Below are 23,359 nucleotides of genomic sequence, written 5' to 3' on the forward strand. Positions count from 1 at the left end.
AACGTGCAAGTCCACGCATGTTGATGGCACGTGAATTTTAGTCCCGTTGGCCGGACATGCATGGATTTCTCAATATAGGAAGTGAGCGTTAGTTAGTTAGAGACAGTCAGTGAGAAACTCAGAGAGAGTCTGGAGTTTTTAATTCGAACGTCTAGGAAGCGAGACGATCACTTTGAAACTAAAATGTGAAGCTTTGAATTCTTGATGAGGAAACCACGGCCGGTCGTGAAGAAATAAATCCATCATGTGTGTTGTGATAAAGCTCATCTTTGTGTTTGTGATTCTTACAAAAAGGTAAAGTGAAAATTGTATTATATATCTGTGTTATAAAATGTCATTACATACACGTCTCGACATCTCATGTCTACACAATGTCTGAACACTATCTCCTCACTCAAAGAGCTTTCTTCTTCCATTCAACACGTCTAAGGAATGAACATTTAATATATAAGAATCGTAATAACATGAACAATCTCTCTAAGTCTCTTACAACAACGTATCTCTCTCTGAGTCTTTCAACATCCCTCTTAATAAAACTCTCTCTCTAAGACTCTCTCTTTTAATAAGAACCCCTATATGCAACACAGTGTTATTAGTCTTCAGTTCCTTCTGTTCTCCGTCTTTAATTTGTTTACACCATATCGGCATTTCCTTTAGTGACATGTAAGAAATCTTCATCACAAACGCATGGTACACAACAGTCCTATTCGATTGTGTTCGAGCATAAAACGCCTTCCAGTCAATGGAATTTATATACTTGCAAAAAACAAACTAGCAAACAATATGTATTATATTTATAGAAAACAGCAATTCTTGCCCCTTTGTCAGAAACATTCATGAAATGTGGGGACTAAAGGATAAAATAAGGAAAGCGAAGGTTACGATGCTTCTGAAAGTAAATGCTAGATCAACCTTCGTGGGCCAGCCTACCAGATGTAGTGACGATATCTTAATCAGGCTTGAAGTCGACAAAAAATATTCAGACGATATAAAGACGTAGACATTACTTACCAGTGTTTTTTTACATAACTTTTTTTTACACAGGAATCACCACATAATCAAGGCCAAGAGGCCACTCAAGGATAAGGGTTAAAGAGTGTACAGTAGAAATTGGAAAATATAGTAATCATTAGTAATGAAAATTCGGTAAATTTGTTGACTCATATGGAACGGCTCATCAAGAACTTATTTACGTTAGACTTGAACACAACCATATTGTAGTTAGCCGGAAAGCAGGAAAACGGAAGACAATTCCACGGGCGTGCAGTTCTAAGAAAGAAGCCTTGTTCATAGAATCTACGTTCAGGTTTCGGTACAGATAAAGAGGGGGGGGAATTATTTATAGTGTTTTAAGTTAGACGAGTGTTTCTTGTGAAAGTTTGGGAAGGGGGGGGCCATAGACTGAAGCTCAGTCGAACACTTTCCATAAAAATAACGATACATAAGAGACAAGCTCGCAGCATCTCTTCTGTAAGATAGAGGTTGCAGAGAAGAGAAAAGGACATCTCCTACGAGGCTACGAAGTCTATTTTGAACTCTATCAAGGCAGGACAAGTTCTTTCTAGCAGTTCCTGCCCAGATGTGGCAACAGTATTCCATCCTTGGACGTACCTGGCTCTTATATAGATAGAGAATAGCATCAGCAATGAGGTATCTACTGGATCGATAGAAAGATCCCACCATTTTTCCAGCAGCCCTGGCAACAGATTTGATGTACGTGTTCCATTTAAGATCAGGAGTAATTGTCAAGCCCAGAAGCTTGTCAAAACTTGAGGCCTCCTGAAGACGAGAGCCATTCATTTCAATTGATTCCAGATGCGGATCAGAATGTTGATGATGTAAAGAGAGAAGCTTGGATTTAGATGCATTAAAAGTAACCAGCCACTCCTTTCCCCATTGTACCACGTGCTCAAGATCAGAGGAGAGAGAATCAGACAGAACTTGGTCGTTTACTGTCTTAGATGTGCTACCATAAATGGTAGTGTCATCAGCATAAATGTCTACAAATGATGTAAGGATGTTATTTGGAAGATCATTAATGTAAATCAGGAAAAGTGTTGGGCCCAGGATGGACCCCTGGAGACACCAGCATTAATACTGTGAGCTTCTGATTTTTTTGTTGTACTTTGCTATTTTTTGCCAATTTTATTTTATTTGATAAACATGTAGGTTATTTGGCGACGATGATTAAAGTCTGGTATTGCCATGTTAAGCATCTGCCTTTCTTTCCCTACTCTTATAGTTTCAACATATTTTCCTTTACTTTCTTTCTTTTGTGGACTGATCGTTCGTACGTGACTGTTAGCTCCCGGAAGTTCATTTATAGATACGCGTTTCATCAGTGTGGCTGGGCATAGTGAGATTGAACACCTGATCATCGTTTTCTTTTCAGCGACATGATACCGATAACCGAAAGTATTCTTTTTACAAAAGAGAATTGCATTAATTCTAAACAGAACTTTTCAATTCCTCCATTGGTGTATATACTGAGAGTTAGCTAGGTGCGCAGACTAGAAACTTCGAACGATGAGATTTGTGAAGTTGTTTATTGGAAATTATATTGTTTCTGTAAAGTGCCGTCTCGGCTAGCTAGAGGAACCAACCTTTAGTGACCTAGATGTACCAACCGTCTGCGGAAAGAGAAATGATTGAGACGGAATCAGTATGCATAAATGAATGAATGAAATCGGCCAATCGCTCAAGTAGGAGAAGTTACGTAGTCAGTTTTGATTTGATATCGAGTGGGGATTGAGTTTCCAAGACCCAACCAAAACCTATTAAAAAACGGGTTGCACAAACAAATTCCGAGAGTGGACAAGGAGGTTTTGGGGGCAAAAAAGATATTTTGAGGGAGTTTAAACCAGACCGTAAGAATTGTCCCAAGATTGCCAAGAGTACATAAAAGAAATAGAAGTAACCAGATGGAAAGAAGCTTTCCCCCTCTACGGTTCAGAGAATGAGAGATGAAGAATTTCACTTTGGAATTATTATAACTACGACATTAATAAGTCAGAAACGACGAGTCTACTTTCAAAACGCCGATTCACGAACTGAGAACAATTTGCAGCAATCGGAACGAAACTCGATTAATAATATATGACCTCGTTTTGACATTAATTAGGATCTGGCTTGAGAGAGCTCTCGTTTTAGAATTAATTACGAGCTGTTCATTTGAGAGAATTAAAAAGTGATTGCAAAAAAAAAGTCTGGAAGCTCTTGAGTTAGAGAATAAAAGAAAAACGAAGAAAAGAAAAGAAAGAAAAAAGGAATCACTACATAGAATTGACTGTCTTACTTGATATAGAAGAGAGAGAGAGAGAGAGAGAGAGAGAGAGAGAGAGAGAGAGAGAGAGAGAGAGAATAAGCCACCCACTAATTACCCAGTAGAGTTAATCTTATAAACAGCTAGCCGTGCAGGCAGGTTGAGTTAAGAAAAATAAGTTGAGAAACATTTTTCCCTTTCTTATTTTTATATTATACTAGTGGGGGGGTATTTTGTAGCATCTCTGAAAAAATTTACCACATCCTGTCTGCTCGTCTGTAATTCATGTCTGTAAAGATTTCAGTGTTCACAATGTTCAATGGCTGGCCCAGTGGCCCACTCAAACAAAATGAATGATGGAGTTCTGTTATGATTTCTCCATTGTCTTTGACTTAACACAAATTTTCAGGAACCCACCTATGTGCCTGACGCTGACGAATAGTATGTAAGTCCCCTAGACCTTTTTCTTACAACTTGTCCAGAACTGTGCGAACTCTACGTTCTATTGTGAATGATACGAGAGCGTAAACACAACTGAATGCCAAATAAAACCGTGAGTTTTCAAACCACGCCGCAGCAGAATGTTACAAGCAAAATCAGTTTTATCATTGAAAGTCCGACGTCAGACTGTTACACTTCTGCTGATGTCACGAACTAAGGAGCAGTTTTTTCTAAGATGTGATTAGAGCCTTTAATGGATTCCGAGTACATAACGCCGGTTAATATAATGCACAATTCAGTTCATCGTGCCACAAGACTAAACTCTCAGACATTACATTCTTCCTCTGAGGGGATACAATTATATCTGCACTTTTGCCATTGGACTATCCAACCAAGCATTATGCTCTCTTTTGGATGCGGGTAGTAAAGTGTATGATCGTTGGGTATACTAACAGTTTCAAACGCATTTAACGTCATTGTGTAACTTACCTGGATAGCATGTGTGTGTGTGTGTGTGTGTGTGTGTGTGTGTGTGTGTGTGTGTGTGTGTGTGTGTGTGTGTGTGCTTTGTTGGATTCGGTCGCTTGACAAGAAAAAAAAGAGAGAAAAAATGGCGACTGGCAGTTGCTTATATACTTAACGATCCCTAGGTCAATGTACATTTTTAATGACAATATGATAAACTTGAACTAATAAAAATTTTCAAGACATAAAATAAAAGCAAAATCCCGTATTCTTTAAAGAGAAAATCACATGGAAAACAACAATTTATTTTAAACATTTCGTAAACAATAAAAGCAGATATACAATAATTTATTTATTCAATTTATCGCAATTAAGTCAATAATCTCTAATGAATACGGGATTTGGCTTTTATTTTATGCAAAATTGTAATTAGTTCAAATTTATCATATTGTAATTAAAATGTATTTGACATCTTGTAAGTTTTGTGTGTGATTATTAGGGTTATGACAACAGCATATTCTTTTCATAGTTTTGACTCTCGAGTATATATCCGACACAATTAATCAACGGAGAACCACATCACTCTACATAAAAGGATATCAAATACCAACAGATACACACTCGAGAGTACAAAACAACGTAAAGAATATGCTGTTGTCCTGGCCCTATTGATTATTAAAGCGGAAATTTAAAATATGTTTCGAAATAAAGGAGACATAATACTGAAACATTCGTTATTTCCGTACTTTTATTACTACTTAAAAGCAACCTCATTTGTTACTGACAATTATTGTCCTAAATACGTCATTCGTTCTTTTTTTTCTTGTTCAAACAAAACGAAAAACATTTTCGAAGAATAAAAACAACAATTAAAATCCCAACGAAAGCAGATGAAAATACAACCGCAAAAATATCCAACATAAAATATTTATACAACGGCATATCCTGGCAATAAGACCTCATGAAACCGCCACCATATTTGATGACGTCATCAACTATGCGTGCTCCTCTCTCGGAAGGACTTTCAGGTCGAGACTTGAAAATGTCACTCGCCATTTTGATATTCTTTTTGTATTTCGGATTTGAGATTATTTCGTTTATATTTTCAACAAGATCTTTGACTGTATATTTATACAAATCCATGGAGATTCCAAAACCTTTGTCTTCCATTCTTTTACCATTATGAGGCTGGTCTCCAAAGACAGGAAAGCCTAACATAGGAACTGCATGATACAAACTTTCAAACTGTCCCCCATTTCCGCAGTGAGTGATGAACAGCCTCGTTTTCGGATGACCCAGTAAATCGTTTTGTGGCATCCATTTTGTAAGAAAAACATTTGATGAAGAATAACTTGCATCCGACCATTTCCAGACGACATCGTATTTAATTTTCTTAAAAGCCTCTCCCATTTTAATAAGATGTTCTTTCGGGAGCAAACTTACAAGAGAACCAAACGAAACCACAATGATTCCATTACTGGACGAATTAACAAATTCATCCAACTCTCCTTTTAAGGGTTCAGCGGGAAGTGCTCCCATTCCTCCTAAATATTCTACATTTGGAAGCGACGGTATTGCATAATCTATCAAGAAATCAAGTTCTACAATATGCAAATCGGCTTTGCGTCGCAGCTCATCAAAAGAGATGGCCGGTTTATTTGGTGCATAACTCTGTACACTTTTCGATGGAGCACCTAAAGGGGGACCTATGTAATCAAAGAAATAGTTGTATGTATTTTGGAGTCGTTCAGTAAATGACATGCGTTCGGAATAGCTAGTCAACGTGTAGGGAAACGCTGAGTACACCCATGGTGTTCGATGTAAGGGTGGCACGTTCATCGATCCCATGAATACGAATGGGATCGATAATTTATATGGGATTATTACCAGGCAGTTGCTCATGAAAACAGCGTCGATAACAGCCAGTGTAGCATTTATAGATTTTAACTCCTGAAACCATTTTTCGTTCAGCAGCAAATTGTCGCAAACCTCCCAATTGGCTTTCAGCACATCTCCAAACGAATATGTACTCTTTGGAGAAAAAAAACTTAACGCAATCTTCGTGAATTCATCCATCTTAATTTTTTCGGGCATCTGTAAAAAACGGACCCCTTCCGGCTTTTTTAGTTTTTTCGTTAGTTCCTGAGAGATAGGAATATACGAGTTATGCCCCCTTCTGTGGAGCTCTCTCGCTAAGGAAGTCATCGGATGTATATGACTGAAATATGGTAGACTGAGGAAAAGTATGTTGTCGCATTTGATTGGCTCAGTATTTATAAGAAGAACAGCGTATATTCCAGAAAGAATAATGAAAACCTTTTTCATTTTTCGATGATTCTGAAATAAAAAATCAAGATACTTTAAAATCACATATTATGAATGACGAATAGCCCCCAAAAAACAAAAAAAAAAACAACAACAATTTATTTAAGATAAAGAATATTAGTTAAAAAAAATATATAATTCATTTTACAAAAGAACAAACTAAAAAAATGTTTATTTATTTATGAATTCAGAATATAGTTTACTAGCAGAGAGACTCAACATTGCCCGGGATTGAATGATGATCAACCAATGTATTTATTGTCATCGAAATCGATGAAACCGTCCATTTTTCAACCAAATCGATTCTACCGAGAGGAAGGTTTACATGCCTCTCCGCAGTGAATAAGTCCACAACATATTGTTGTACAGAATTTATTGTCGATTTTATAAAATTATTTATATATATAACGGCTTGTATGTAAGTTTAAAATGAAAAACTCGAGTATCATGGTTCGATTTTCCTTTAAACAAAACATTTCGAAAGTATTCCTGTCATATCAAAGAATCTACTGTTGATTTTATATGCCAAGCTTTTCTGCTTGTATGATAATAAAGCTACTCAAATACACGTGATGTTAGGCTGTATAACGTGTTAATTTTGGTCCAAATCGTCCGTTCCTTTTTTCATCGGATTTTTTTTTTTCCGATTATCAATTATTGATAATCAGTCGCATGTAGGGGAGATGACGACGTTGGCATTTTGCAACTCTTGCAGGAAGGTGACGATGTCCTCAAACATACAGCACCTGATATTCCCAAATTGGTCACCTATCTGGTACTGACCGAGCTCAATGTTGCTTAACTTCGCTGACTTAACGAGTCAATGTGATTGTGCGTGTTGGCTAGTTTGTTTTTTTTACAGGGATTATGATTATTAGGTACGGAGATCTACAGCTGATATACTAACTGTTATATCAAATTGGACTAGTAAATCTTTCGACTGGGGCTTCGTTTCTAGAGCAATAGCTCTTAACATATCAAAGTATGGCACAAAAGTTTACTTCACAAGATCGCTAGCTATGGAAATATTCTCTCAATTATTAAATCTTTTCCCTATGAAAGGCTTATAATATTAGTTGTTGCTGCGCAGAAACCAAAAATTCATAGTATCAACGTTGACGTCCCTCAAGGTTCCATTCTGGGCCCAACTCTCTTCCTAATCTTCATCAATGATCTCTCAAATCACAGATCATTCTACAATACCACCTTATATTCATTAACCCTTATCCTCGTGTGGCCTTCGGGCCTGGATAAGTGGTGACTCCCAAGTAAAAAAAAAAATATGGCAAGAGCGATCCGACAATAGCAGCGCAAGAAAGTAAAGGATTCTGCAGGCGATTCAAGGGTTGTCATATTAAAGAAGAGATTCGACTGATATGTACGAGATGAAAAGAAACTGGAGTTTTAGGAAGATCTCTATCATTTATAGAAGCAACAGAACTCTTTAAAAGAATAATTTAAAAAATATCTATCAAATATACCCGGTAAGCCAAGTGCAAGAGACACAAATAATTGCACTTGAATGGATGGTTAGAATCTTAAAAAGATATCTCAGTTTGTATATATGATATGATATAATATCCAGCATCCAGTAAGATACCTCAGCTAGAACAAAATAATAAAAAAAAATTTTAAAAGCCTGATGCAAAACAAAATAGTTACGAAGGGTCAAAGAGGATTGGACGATTGAGGAGTGAGAGCACTAACCAGACATCGATTGGCAGCGTGTAGAGCGTACTAGGACATTGTGGAGTTTTATTTCCATATGAATGCCAATTAAAAACAACTAGCGAAAATTAATGTTAAGCAGCTGTTGCTATAATGTAAAGTTATTTGAAAAAGTTATTGAAATAGGTGGAGATTATTGGAAATCTGGGAAGATTTGTAGTCACCCAGATTCCAGGGAACACCACCGCTTATTATCAGTGAGTAATCTCTGATGATGACATGTGTGAGAATTCCTAGTAAGTACAAATAATAATAATAATAATAATAATAATAATAATAATAATAATAATAATAATGATAATAATAATAATTCTGATTTCGTTTATCAACGTCTCTCTGGAAAGGGATGGGATTAATTTCCGGAGGAGTGCCCTCAATCTTAGCTCCAAACCAAGAGCTTCAAAGATCAAGGGTTTTTCTAAGGATGTTGGTGGTACTATAATGATAATGATAATGATAATGATGATAATGATAATGATAATAATGATAATGATAATAATAATAATAATAATAATAATAATAATAATAATAATAATAATAATAATAATAATAATAAAATGCTGATCAACTCTACATGAAAAGAAAACCGGAGGAAAAAAAACAGCTGGAAACAAAATAAAAATGAACAAGATGGAGAGCAGAGAAGAAAGAAATAAAACTAAATTAATGGAAACCGACTGTTGCGATAACGTGAAACCATCTGTGTTGGTTATCGAGAAAGTTTCATAGCATTGGAAACATGGGGAGATATGTTGAGAGTAATCACTGATGATAAAATAATAATAACATTGATGATGATGGTCTTAAAACTACTAGTGAGTGAATAATAATAATAATGATAATGATAATGATAATAATAATAATAATAATAACAACAAAAATAATTCTGATTTCGTTTATCAACGTCTCCTTGGAAAGAGATGGGATTCATTTCCAGAGGATTTCCCTCAATCCCAGCTTCAAACCAGGAGCTTTACAATTGCAGAGGTTTGAAAGCCGCCTAAAACATCAGAGATTTGTAGTTTTTTCAATTGTCCTTCCAGACGACTTGATACTACTCCTAGTGTACCAACTACGACCGGGATTATTTGTGTTTTAACCCCGTGTATATGCCTTATCTCCAAGGCCAATGAAGCATAATTGCTTCACTTCTCATTCTCCTTCTCTCCCACATTCCTGTCCCAGGGTACTGAAAAGTCTACAATCTGCCGGTTTTTTGAGACTTTGTCAATGACGATCAAATCCGGATGATTATGTTCCAATTGCTTGGTCGTTATGACACTTTTGTCCCACCATACCTCTACCTTGCCATCCTCACTTGTTCTCACTTCATCAGACACCTCCTCAAACCATTTTCAAGCACACTTCACCCTAACCCTCTTACACACCTCCCAATATATCCGGAGTCTCATGCGATCGTATCTTTTGTGGTACTCCCTCTGTGCCAGTCCACTACACCCTGCTGCAAGGTGCGGAATTGACTCCAAGGTCTTACCACAAATCCGGCATTCTGCAGCAACTTCCTCTCCTAGAACCACTTTTTTGAACAATCGTGTTCCTAATGCCTACTCTTGTGCTGCACAAACAAAAGTTTCAGTACTCTTAGCCAGATACCCAGCTCTAAACTATTGCCATGATCTTTCATCAGCCACTTATGCTATATCCTGGAAGAACCTTCCATGTATTTTCTTCCTTACCAGTTCCTCTGCCCTTTCTCTATCCATACGTTTCACATAATCAGCCTTGGTCTCACATACCTCCACTTCATTGGTCACAACCTTAAGCATTCACTCCTCATTCCTAACCACATGCTCCTTCAATGACATCTCCTTGTTCTAACACAATCTTTTACACTTTTCAATCCTCTCCCACCGTCTTTCCGTTTTTGATACAGCCTTGCTACACTACTTCGAATGTGAAATATACCAAACATTGCTAAAACCTTTCTTGTTTTAATATCCATGGCATGCAAATCCTTGTCAGACCATTCTAAAATTCCCGCACTGTATCTCAAAACACTGATTATCCATGCATTCACTGCTTTCATTAGGTTTCCTCCATACAGTTTCGACTTTGCAATTAGTTTCACTCTTCTAAGATACTCCTTCCTGACATTTTCCTTCATTTCTCTATTCATGATGCCTACACCCCCCAGCACTCCTAAATACTTATACCCTGTATATTCTATTTCTTTCATGATTTCTTCATTTGGCAGCACTATTCCATTCGAATGGACCTTTACTTCTCTTTTCATCACCAGCACCGCACATTTACTAATCCCAAACTCCATCCCAATGTCTTCTGAGTATGTCAACACAAGTTCTACCAGTCTCTCCATTTCGTTTTCATTTCTACCGAATATTTTTAAATCATCCATAAACAATAGATGGTTGAGGCGTCTGCCACCAGATTCAAAGTTATACCTCAGTTTTCTCTCTTCAAGAGGATGCTCAGTGGCATCATTCTCATTACAAAAATAATAATAATAACAATAATAACAACAATAATAATAGCAATAATAATAATAATAATAAATAATAATAATAATAATAATAATAACAATAATAATAACAATAATAACAATAATAACAATAATAATAACAATAATAATAACAATAATAATAGCAATAATAACAATAATAATAACAATAATAATGACAATAATAACAACAATAATAATAGCAATAATAATAATAATAATAATAATAATAATAATAAATAATAAAAATAATAACAATAATAACAACAATAATAACAACAATAATAACAACAATAATAATAGCAATAATAATAATAATAAATAATAATAATAATAATAATAATAATAACAATAATAATAATAATAATAACAATAATAATAACAATAATAATAAAATAATAACAAAAAAAATAATAATAACAATAATAATAACAATAATAATAATGAATAATAATAATGAATAATAATATGAAAACAACAACAATAAAAATAATAATAATAATAACAACAATAATAATAACAATAATAATAGCAATAATAATAATAATAACAATAATAATAAAAATAATAACAATAATTATATTTCAATAATATATATATAAATTATATCAATAATAATAATAATCATAGAAATAATAATAATAATAATAATAATAACAATAATAATAATAATAGCAATAATAACAATAACAACAATAATAATAACAATAATAATAACAACAACAACAATAATAATAATAATAATAATAATAATAATAATAATAATAATAATAATAATAATAATTACGTGGACTCCTCCCAGAGGAACAGTAAGGATGCCAAAAAAAGAAAAAGATAAAAAAATCCTAAAAAGAAGAAGAAAGAATTTATCCTGCTTTTACATTCCGCAAAAGAAATTTCAACGCGATCAAGCTGATGCCAAAAAGCAGAGGGGAAAGACTATCACCCTGGGAGATCCCCCTTAATTTTCACTTTGCCGAATACAACAACAACAACAACAATTATTATTATTATTATTATTATTATTATTATTATTATTATTATTATTATTATTATTATTAATATTATATTACTACTCTATCATAATTATTATTGGCTCACATGGAGCTTTCGTACAAGTCAACAAACGATCTGATTGGAAACCTGTGGTGTTCTCTGGAAGCTGAGTGACAATTATTATTATTATTATTATTATTATTATTATTATTAGTAGTAGTAGTAGTAGTAGTAGTAGTAGTACAGGGTGACCAAAAAAAACAGGCCCCAACTCTAATTTGGCCCCGTTTCTTAGTGTTTTGTCCGAATGAAATGAAACTTTGGTCATAACTAGTTTATTATATTCAAAACATCACATAAAAACACTAGGGTCTTTGGCCTTTTTTTCTCCGTTCTACAGCATATGTTCTAGATGACCTCCATTTAGCTCCGTGCATTTCTTGAGGCGCAACACGAAGTTGTCCATGACGTTCTTACAGACTGAATTGGTAATGGCTCTCATCTCCTCCCTGATGGCTTCCTTGAGTTCTGTGATGGTTCTGGGTTTCCCTGCATAGACTCTGTCCTTAAGATAGCCCCAAAGAAAAAAATCTGGGGGGCTTAGGTCCGGGCTATGGGGTGCCCACTCAAAATCAGTTTTGAGACTGATCACTCGGCCTTCGAAGTTCTCTTTCAGCCAATCTCGGGACAGGTTTGAGGTGTGAGAACTTGCTCCATCCTGCTGGAACCAGAACTTGCTCATGAGCGATGGATAGATGGTCTGGAGCTCACTCTTGAAGGTTTTGAGGACCTCCAACGGTTCTCTCTGGCAGCGTTGACGTTCTCCACGGTCTCATACTTCTCGAAGTGGTGCACCCAGTTCTGAATTCTGCTTTTGGATGGAGCCTTTTCACATTCGAACTGACGCATGAAACTGTCCTGGGTTTTCTTAAACGAGCCTGTCTTGTAGTAAAATTTAACAGTGTATTCTTTGTCTCAGCTCCCACTGGGGTCTTGGTGTAGTCACGGTCGTTGATTCTGCCATGACTTGTAAAATAAGGGCAATCGGTGAATAAATAATGGAGATATCACATAAAGTGTACACGGGGCCCGTTTTTTGGGGGGGGGGAGGGGTCTGTGAATGCATGGGCGGTCAGTGTTTTGAGATACAGTGCGGTAATTTTAGAAGGGTCTGACAAGTAGTTGCATGCCATGGATATCAAAACAAGTAAAGTTTTAGCAATGTTTGGTATATTTCACATTCGAAGTAGTGTAGCGAGGCTGTCTCAAAAACGGAAAGACGGTGGGAGAGGATTGAAAAGTGTAAAAGATTGTGTTAGAACTAAGGAGATGTCATTGACTACAAAAAGGCGTACAACAAAATCCCTCAAGCATGGATAATAGAATGCCTAAAAATGTATAAAATACCAAGCAGGATCATCAACGTTATTGAAAATGCAATGAGAATATGGAGGCTGGACTTGACAGCTGATGGACAACATATAACAGAAATCAACATACAAAGAGGTATCTTCCAAGGAGATTCACTATCACCATTATAGCCATGATGCCACTGAACAATATTCTGAGAAAGTGTTAAGCTGGATACAAGTTCTTTAATACAGAGGTAAAAATGAACAACCTAATGTACATGGACGATCTGAAACTCATGCAAGAACCAAAAGAGAAACTAGAGACACTAATAAACGCTAACAGGATCTTCAGCCAGGACATCCAAATGGAGTTTGGTGTGGAAAAATGCACACTACTAATTATAAAAAAGAGAAAACTGGAGACAACAGAAGGCATGGAACTACTCAACCAAACAGAAATGAGGGCAGTAGGGGAAGAAGACGACTATAAATACTTGGGAGTTCTGGAAGCAACAGAAATGAAAGAGAGAATTGGAAAAGAATACTTCAGGAGAATAAGGAAACTTTTGGGAACCAAATTATATAGCAGAAACCTAATAAAAGGTATAGATACATGGGCAGTATTACTAGTAAGATATTCTGGACCGTTCATAGGGTGGGCAAAAGAAAAATTGAGACAACTCGATCAGAAAACCAGGGAACTCATGACCATGCATAATGCACTACACCCAAAGGGCAATGTTGAACAACTCTATGTGAAAAAGAAAGAAGACGGGAGATGATTAGTTTGCATAGAAGACCGTGTAAATGACAAAACAAAAAAAAAACTAGAAAAATACATAATACAAAGCACTGAAAGAATAATCGTAGCAGCAAGAGACACTGAAAAAAATGAGAAAACAGAAAACAGAGAGACTAAGACAAAGATGAGATGAGAAAAATGGAGAGAGAAACAACTTCACGGAAGATTCATAAGGATGACAAAAGATGAGAATAACGAAAACACTTGGACATGGATGTGAAAAGGACACGAAAACTGAGAAACTGAATCCCTAATCAGAGCAGCACAGGATAACACAATAAGAACCAATCACATCAAAGCAAAGATTGATAAAACACAAGAAAACAACAAATGCAGACTCTGTGGACAAAGAGGCGAAACGATAAACTATGTGGTAAGCAAATGCAGCAAACTGGCCCAAAAGGAATATAAGAACAGGCACAACCAAGTGGGAAGGGTAGTACCCTGGGAATTATGCAAATAACTGCATCTCGAATGCACAGACAAATAGTACAAGCATAAACCGGCAACAGTACTTGCAACAATAATCACAAAATCCTATGGGACATTGACATATGAACGGACAAACTCATCCAAGCAAGAAGACCGAATGTCGTAATAATTAACAAGAAAGGAAAGTCCTGTCAATTCGTAGACTTTGCTGTTCCAGCTGACCACAGGTTGAATATCAAAGAAAAGGAGAAACAGAGCAAATACACAGAGCTTGCCAGAGAGATAAACGGATATGGATGATGAAGAAAATTAGGATAACACCTATAATTGTAGGAGCACTAGGAACAATTCTTAAAAGTTTTGAAAAAAGAATGGGAGAAATTGGAATCAGAGAAATGGCTGGAAAGATACAATGAATTACAATAAGAAAAACAGCTGAAATATTAAGGAAAACCCTTGAATGCGGAGACTCAAACACATGAGCCACATGAGCGGGCCAGACAAACTGCTACAGAGGCAAAACATGAAGAAACGTTACATGGAACCAAGAACATATTGATGTTCTCTATCCCTTACCCACTCCTATTGCCCCATCATCAGATCCCTACCCCAAAAGAGTGATACCAAATAGCCGAGAAGGGTCAAGGAGGATGAAAAGACCAAGGAGAGAGTACTGATCAGATCTCCACTGGACAAGCACGTGGAGAATTTATTGTCACTCAAATTGTTTGGAGACCAATGGCCGCTGCAAGTGAGAAATCAATGGTAAGCAGCTGTTGCGATAACGCAAATTCATTTGCAAATGTTATCAAAAGAGGTGGAGAGTAATGGAAACCTGGGGAGGCTTGTTGTTACTCAGCTTCCAGGGAACACTATAAGTTATTGTCAAGGAGAGGCCTTTGATGACCTGTGTTAAAGCTCCTTGTGAGGCAATAATACTATTTACTAGCAGAACCTGTGCAAATTCCATGAGTTGAAAATTTTTTAAACGCATTATAAATAAGACGAATGAAAATTAAAACAAATAACGATGAATTTAAAACAATTGTTTATCAAATTCTTTTTTTTTTAACCTTTTAAAGCTAAAGAGAATTGATTTTAAAAATTTACATTTTTTAAAATAAAAATTCAACATACAACACATTGTTTGTTTGTTTGTTTGTTTTTTTTTTCTGAATATTTTTTATATAAATCATAAAGGAACCGATATCAATTCACGGGCACATTTTTTTTTAAATTTTAAAAAGAAACCATAATAAAAAAAAAACTTGCAGTCAGCATGACTTTTTAATATTATAAAATAAAATAGCCAATTCGAAATTGTAAACAGGCAGCCATTTTTTTTTTTTTGGATTTTTGGAGAGGAAATGGTTATAATAATTCTTAACAGATAAAGAGCCACTACAAAGGGAGGTAATTCGTTTCTCATTATTTAATGTTTGCGATGATGATGTTTTGTTGACACTGGACGATTTAAATAATAATAATAATAATAATAATAATAATAATAATAGTAGTAGTAGTAGTAGTAGTAGTAATAATAATAATAATAATAATAATAATAATAATAATAATAATACCAGACAAATGAAATAAATATGGAACATGAATAAATCAATATAATACCAATAATATCATAATTACATGAGCAGCTACACTTACAGAAGGTATCCATGTATCCATTGTCTTTTAAGATCAAACGGAGGCTTCCAATAATAATAATAATAATAATAAGAAGAAGAAGAAGAAGAAGAAGAAGAAGAAGAAGAAGAAGATGTTTAACTGACCTCAAAATCTTCAGTATCATTTTCTCTGTCAACTTTATAGTAGAAATATGAAACATTAAGAAGAAAGAAAAAAGAGGGAAAAAAATCGACTAACCTCAAAAACTTAAGTATTTGTTTCTCGCATTCCTTTTATAATGACGCTATTATTCTCAAGTTGTCCAAAAAACGTAATATTGGTCTTCCTCTTTCCCGCTTGCGTCTGTTTTGATACTTGCATTTAACTGAAAAAAATAAATATTCTATCTTGTATTTTTAATAGATTTGTTACTAGAAAAACTACATTACAGTACCACAACGTATGAGACATTAAAAATAGTTAGCATAAAAGTTATGTAATAGCCGAGCTGTAAGCAGCACGGCAGCAGAACCACCACCATCACCACCACCACCCCGCCACCACCACCAACAACAACAACATCACCACTACCACCACTACAACTCACGGAAAGCATGCTTACGCGGCGTGGGGACGTCTCTAAAATGGTTGTTACGTCCTGGGCAACGCAACCAGCTCCCCGTATGTTAAACAGAATAAAACGATAAAAAGATCTGGGTTATCCTGACCTGTAGCATTCATCAAAAGTCACACTAGTTAACTTATTCGCTACTTACTGGCATAGGGTCGCAATATATAACAAAGGTACTTGGTTAAAAAAAAAAGAAGTGTTTTATATGTAAGTAGAAAATGGGTGCACATGTTCATTACGGCTGGTGCCGTGTGTGCTTATGTGTGTATGAATAGGATAAGCCGGAATATGTGCATGTATATTAGCGTATCTTAATTTTGTTGATGAGAGAGTGTGTGCGTTGGAACGTGTACGGTAAAGTAATTTGGCAAGGGACCGGTTCACTTGTCGTTTGTCGAAGTTGGATAAATATTGGAAAAGGGGGAACACAAAAGACAACGAAGACAGAGGTAAAGGATAATACGGGCATCAAATACAATGAGCAGTAGGAACAATTCTGAAAAATTTTGAAAATAGAATGGGAGAAATTGGGATAAAAAAATGGCTGAAAAATACAACGGATAACAATAATGAAAATGGCTAAAATATTAATGAAACACTCTTGAATGCAGAAAAAACTACACATGGATCATAGGCGCCAGCTGAGCATATAGAAACTGCTACAAAAATAATACAAAAAAAAATCACATGGAATCAAGAAAACTGAAACTGTATAATTGTAAGTCCCCTCCCCTAAATAAGTGACGGTATAAATAGATATCACACTAAATAACATAGAAGGGTCAAGGAGGATAGAAAAACCGAGGAGAGGAAACACTTACCAGACCTCCACTAGATGAGTATGAAGAGGAATGGGACCTTGAGGAGGCTTATTGTTACCCAAATTTCAGTGAGAATTAATGGTCTCTACCAACGAGAAATCAATGGTCTCTGCCAACGAGAAATCAATGGTAAAGTAGTGTTGCGATAACGCAAATTAATTTACAAATATTATCGAAAGAGGTGTGGAGTAAAATAAAAAGCAAGAAAAAGAAATTGCTCGAAGTTAATAGGAACGCAACAGAAAATTTAAAAGCCGAAAATAACGAAAGAATAATTATTTCAGAAAATGGCTCTCTCCATGCCAACAATAGAACCTCATAAACTGTGAAGACTCCAACCACGAGCAAGCACGGAGAGAATGGAGTGAACACATCGAAGACTCATTCACAGCGTTCGAAATAACAGATGATAAATGACAACTATCACTCTTTCGATTTTACGGAGGAAAGAAACTAAAAGACATCGTTCAAGTCTTAACACCAGGGATACCCCCAGGCCAACATACTAAGCAATAAAGAAAGCCCTGGACGAAGCATCATAAATTCCGGATGCTTCGTCAAGAAAACAGGGAGTCAACACACGACTACGTCACCCGTCTACGCATACAAGGAGCAAAATGCGATTTCGGCGAATACAACCTGGACAAGGCTATAGTGGACTAGTTAATAGAAAAATGCACCTCAAACAAATTACGTCGTGCGTATTTGAAAGAAACAGATTTAACCGTAGAGGAAGCACTTCAAAAAGAATTTATATTTGAGCTCACTGAAATGCAGGCTGAGCATATGGAAGGGAATGAAAGGGGGCAGTCGGATATTCACCAAATTAAAACCAACTACGAACAACAAGAGCAGCAGCAACTTAACAGTGGGTATAGAAAACAACCCAGCGACAACAGCAACGCTTTAAAATCAGTCACAAAATGCTACGGTTGTAACGGCCCAGACCACATACACGGTCAAATGCCCAGCGTTTGGGAAGAAACATAATTACTGTGGAGTAATGAATCACTTAAAGAAAAAACATGCTTGAAGACAAAAAACAAAAGTAAAGGAAAAGCAAACATGTCAGACGGACACAACTACGTCCAACCCGTATCAACGAAACGGAAACCAGACAGCCAGGCGTGAATTTTTCAGGTAGAACCCATTAGTTCAACAGGGAGCGAAATCGTCCACATCGACGACGTACCAATCAAAATATTGATAGATTCTGGAGCAGACATCAAACTCATCAATAGTAAAACATAAAAGAAACAAGTTGTACATCAAAAGCCTATGGGAATATTCCAATACCACTAAAGGGAGAATTTTTTGCAACGCTAACAAATGGTCCTAAAAGAATAGCCCGCAAAGTATTCATTGCAAAGGCATACCAAGGGGGTAACATATTAAGCAAACGAGCTAACATCGAACTAGGGTTTATTAGCATCCCACAGGTGAAAGTAATTACTAAAAAAATATCCTAAAATCAAGCACCCACAGGTGAAAGTAATTACTAAAAAAAAAAAAATCCTAAAATCAAGCACCCACAGGTGAAAGTAATTACTAAAAAAAAAATCCTAAAATCAAGCACCCACAGGTGAAAGTAATTACTAAAAAAATATCCTAAAATCAAGCACCCACAGGTGAAAGTAATTACTAAAAAAATATCCTAAAATCAAGCACCCACAGGTGAAAGTAATTAAAAAAAAAATATCCTAAAATCAAGCACCCACAGGTGAAAGTAATTACTAAAAAAAATATCCTAAAATAAACAAAAGAAATTCTCGAACAGCCTCACTAGAAGGATTAGGAAAAATGAAAAAATTCCAACTAAAAATTAGAATAGATGATAACGTTACACCGGTAACACAACCACCAAGACGGACACCATTTCATATCCAACAGTAGAGGGAAAAATCAGGGAAATGTTAGAGAATAATATTGAACGAGTGGAAGGACCCACTCCGTGAGTCTCACCATTAGTAGCAGTGCCAAAACCAAACTTTGAAATTATATGTGCTGACCTAAGCTTGATAAACAAAGCAGTAAAACACACTCGCTATCAAATACCAACAGTTGACAGCTACTGAGTGAAATCGGCAACGCAAACATTTTCTCAAATATCGATCTAAACTCCTACTATCACCAAATAGAATTGGATCCAGAGTCTAGGGACATCACTACCTTTTCATGCAAATCCGGGATCTACAGGTACAAGGTGCTGGTTATGGGCATTACATCTGCAGCCGAAGAAGGGCAGCGATTACTTAAAAAAATACTCCAGAAAATCCGAAACTGCTGTAATGGGGCTGATAATGTAGTACTTACCAACAAAACAAACGCCCACGTGTTTGTGCCTTGTATAGGCATGCGCGACAACAAAACTTGGGTTTTTATAAGCGGAAGTCTCGAGGTTGTCAGGAATCTACGGGCGCATGCACAAGAGGAGGGATTGAGATAGTGGTATAAAAGACAGGTCGAGTGAGAAGGTTGTTGTTGTTGTTGTTGTTGTTGTTGTTGTTGTTGTTGGACGTTACAGTGACGCGTGCGTTAGCAGGTGATTAAGAGGCTGTTTTTTTGTGTGTGTCAAGTCGTCGCGCACCTCGGTGAAGATCATATAAGTCGTGCACCTCGGTGAAGGTGAAGGTCATAGATAACATTCTAATCTGGGGCGTAGACGCAAAGGAACATAGCAAGACCCTAAATATGGTGTTGCAGACATTGATAGAAAACAACCTTACAATTGCACAGCACAAGAGCATATTCCATAGTGAAGAAATTGAGTTCCATGGGCTTATCGTGTCCAACACTGAGATCAAACAAACTGACTCTAAAAGTAATAATTTTTTTTTTTTAACCTGAAAATGCTCAGGATATATGAAGCTTTTTGAGTAATAAATTTCCTCAGAAAGTTTATTTCCCGACTGGCGACACTTAGTGAACCATTAAAAAGGTTGGCGCGGGCAAACACGAAATGGCGATGGACAAAGGAAGAAAAATCTTGCTTCCTTAAGCTTAAGACTATCATAATCCAAAGCAAAACGCTCATGCATTTTGATCCCAAACTCGAAACATCAGTCTTAGTAGATGCCAGTCCTATAGGACTAGGAGCAATACTCTGCCAAAACAAGAAAGGCATACTCACCCCTATCAGCTACGTGTCGAGAACCCTAATGGAGGGCGGACGCTGTTACTTCCAACTAGAAAAAGAAGTCCTAGCAATCGTATGGACTTGCGAAAAATTCTATTTTTATCTCTATGGGAAAATTTTCTTATAATGACCGACCATCAAGCCTTAACAGCTATTTTTAATTCCAAGCGTAATCCCTCCACAGGAATTTTGAGCTGGATCCTATGCTTGCAACAATACGATTATACCATAAAACATATTAATGGTAGGAATAACCTGGCAGATATACTCTTTCAGCAACCAATTAAATATCAAAAGGCAGTCTCGCTCGAAGAAGAGATTGTTGAAGGGTTTATCAACACTGTTGTGGCAAATAGCATCTCTAAATCTATTACGTTATTGGAAATAATGGATGAATCTCAACGGGATCCAACTATCACAGAAGTTAAAAAGGCCATACAATAGGATGACTGGAACAGAAAATATAAGCACGTGAAGAATGAATTGACGACCAAACGGGGCATAGTTATGCAGAATCATCGAACCCGAAAACCTACAGAAGCGAATCTTTAAGTTGGTACATGAAACATACCTGGGTAAAATGAAAACAAAACGCTGCTTAGAACTAAAGTATGGCGGCCTAATATAGACAAGGACATAGAGGCCACCATAAGCTGATGTATTCCGTGCACAACCCTAGATCCTAAGAGGAACTACTGTCCAGTTCATATGTCTGAAATGAAAGGCCCCTGGGAAGTTCTTGTTGATATATCTGGCCATTTTCCCAGGGGGTATTACGTCATTGGAACGGTTGATGCAGGCTCAAGATGGCCTGAAGCGTTTGTTACAAGATCTACCAGGGCCAGTATAATTGTATCAACAATCCAAAACTGTTTCTATACACATGGCATCCCAGCAACCATTGTTTCAGATAATGGGTTCCAGTTCATAACCTCGGAATTTTAGCAATTCTATAAAGAATGGGGTATCCAACACCGAAAGATAACACCTTATGATCCTCAAGCTAATGGGGAAATTGAGCGGTTCTTTTGAACCATGTTGAAAGCTAATCATGCGATGATACAGAAGAAAAAGACTGGCGAAAATATCTGGGAGAGTTTCTAATGTATTATCGAATAGGGGTCAACCTAACAGGACTACAAAAGAGGCCTGAAAGCCAGGCTTTGAGAACAGCTCGGCAAAAAGACAAAAAAGGAAAAGGAAAATTGAAGGATCGCAGAAATCAAACACATAAAGCTGAACTGTATAACATCGAACCCGGGGATATGGTACTCCTAAAACAGAATAGATATAATAAGCTAACTCCAGTATACCACTCTACACCATGGATACTAGAACAACGCAAAGGGGAGTCCGCAAGTATAAGGCAAGGTGACAAACTAATCTTAAGATATACATCGCAACTGAAAAGAATCCACAAAGACAGTACTCGTCAACAACTAAAGGATAACGATTTCCCTTTAAGTCACAACCTGAGAAGACAGGAGAAGGAACGTGAGCGAAATAGCAATGAAGAAGAAATGGAAGAAACGGATCTCCCGATCGCCCTCAGACGAGTAAGACGCCACATAAGAAAACCCCGGAGATATGCTAGCAGCAGTTCAGAGGATGAGGAAAGCAATCTGAATAAAAAGGAGCAGATGTTACGTCGGACATGACGTCACGTGCAGGAATATAAATAGAACTCACTGAGAAAGTTCGGGACTCTTCAGCAAATAGTCTATGTAAAATCTCCTAGTGGGTGAAGACCTTCAACATGTAGACACAAGAGATCTACGAAACACCAGAATGAGAATGAAGCAGGTGAAGTAGAAAACGTCAAGTAACTTATGAACGAAGAAAAAACAAAGCTCCCATCCTTAAAGAACCAAGAGTGGAAGAAATTAAGAGAAGAAGCTAAAATACAAAGAGGTATGATCATAGCCACGATACCTCTTAACAACATGCTAAGAAAATGCCAAACCGAATACAAGTTCACTAATACAGATGAAAGAATGAACCACCTAATGTACATGAATGACTTGAAGTTGTTTGCAAAAACCAAGAAGGAATTAGAGACGCTAATAAACACAATTAGAATCTTCAGTCGGGATATCCGAATGGAATTTGGCATGGAAAAAATGTGCGCTCCTGATCATGAGAAAGGGAAAACTGGAAGCAACGGAGGATATGATAATGCCCAACTAAAATGAGATGAAGCGACTAGATGAACATAATAGCTACAAATGCTCGGGTATTCTGGAAGCAGACATCATCAAATCAACAGAAATGAAAAAGAAAATTGGAAATAAACACCTCAGAGCAAGAAAAATCCTCGAAACTAAACTAAATAGTCGAAACCTAATTAAAGGAATAAACACATGAAAAGTGTAACTAGTAAGATTCTCAGGACTTTATAAGTTGGACCAAAGAAGAACTAAGGAATCGCATCCAGAAGACCAGGAAACTAATGACAATGCACTATACCCAAACTATGACACCGACCGACTCTATGTGAAAAGGAAAGACGAAGAAAGAGGGCTGGTTTGTATAGAAGACTGCGTAAATAGCACAAGAAAAGAATTTAGAAAAATACATAATGAAGAACACCGAAATAATAATTACGAAAAGGAAACCTAAACAGGAAAACTGAATACCTATTAACAGCCACACAAGATAACGCGATTAGAATCAATCACATGAAAGCAAAGGCCGACAAGATACAAGAAATGCAGACTCTTCGGACAAAGAGACAAAACAATGAATTACATAATAAGCGAATGCAGTAAACTAGCCTAAAAAGAATATAAGAATATAAGAATAGACACGATCAAACTGGGAATTATGCAAACAGCTGCATTTTGAACACAAAGACAAACAGTACAAG

General features: G+C 36.4%; 2 protein-coding genes across 7 annotated transcripts in view; both read right to left on the reverse strand.

Annotated features, from left to right (window-relative positions):
* LOC145256342 (UDP-glucuronosyltransferase 1A3-like) overlaps nucleotides 1-15,981 on the reverse strand; it is a 38,867-nt gene extending 22,886 nt beyond the window's left edge. The window contains exon 1 of one of the 2 annotated variants that reach the window (XM_080115128.1): nucleotides 15,945-15,981. The gene's annotated coding sequence lies outside the window, so the exon portion shown is untranslated. The remainder of the gene's footprint in view (nucleotides 1-15,944) is intronic. The other variant, XM_080115126.1, reaches the window with a different exon arrangement.
* Nucleotides 4,899-23,359, reverse strand: part of LOC145256340 (UDP-glucuronosyltransferase 1A3-like) — a 90,308-nt gene continuing 71,847 nt past the window's right edge. For 2 of the 5 annotated variants that reach the window (XM_080115121.1, XM_080115120.1), the window contains exons 2-3: nucleotides 16,164-16,290; nucleotides 4,899-6,505 (exon numbers count right to left, since the gene is read on the reverse strand). In XM_080115121.1, the coding sequence (XP_079971247.1) occupies nucleotides 4,973-6,493 (1,521 nt within the window). In that variant the 5' untranslated portion in view covers nucleotides 6,494-6,505; nucleotides 16,164-16,290 and the 3' untranslated portion in view covers nucleotides 4,899-4,972. Of the gene's footprint in view, nucleotides 6,506-16,069; nucleotides 16,492-16,527; nucleotides 16,582-23,359 lie in introns of those variants that run through there. The other 3 variants (XM_080115118.1, XM_080115123.1, XM_080115122.1) reach the window with 3 other exon arrangements.

Source organism: Euprymna scolopes, chromosome 32 (genome assembly GCF_053919585.1).
Source record: "Euprymna scolopes isolate OS-2025 chromosome 32, ASM5391958v1, whole genome shotgun sequence".
NCBI lineage: Eukaryota > Metazoa > Mollusca > Cephalopoda > Sepiida > Sepiolidae > Euprymna > Euprymna scolopes.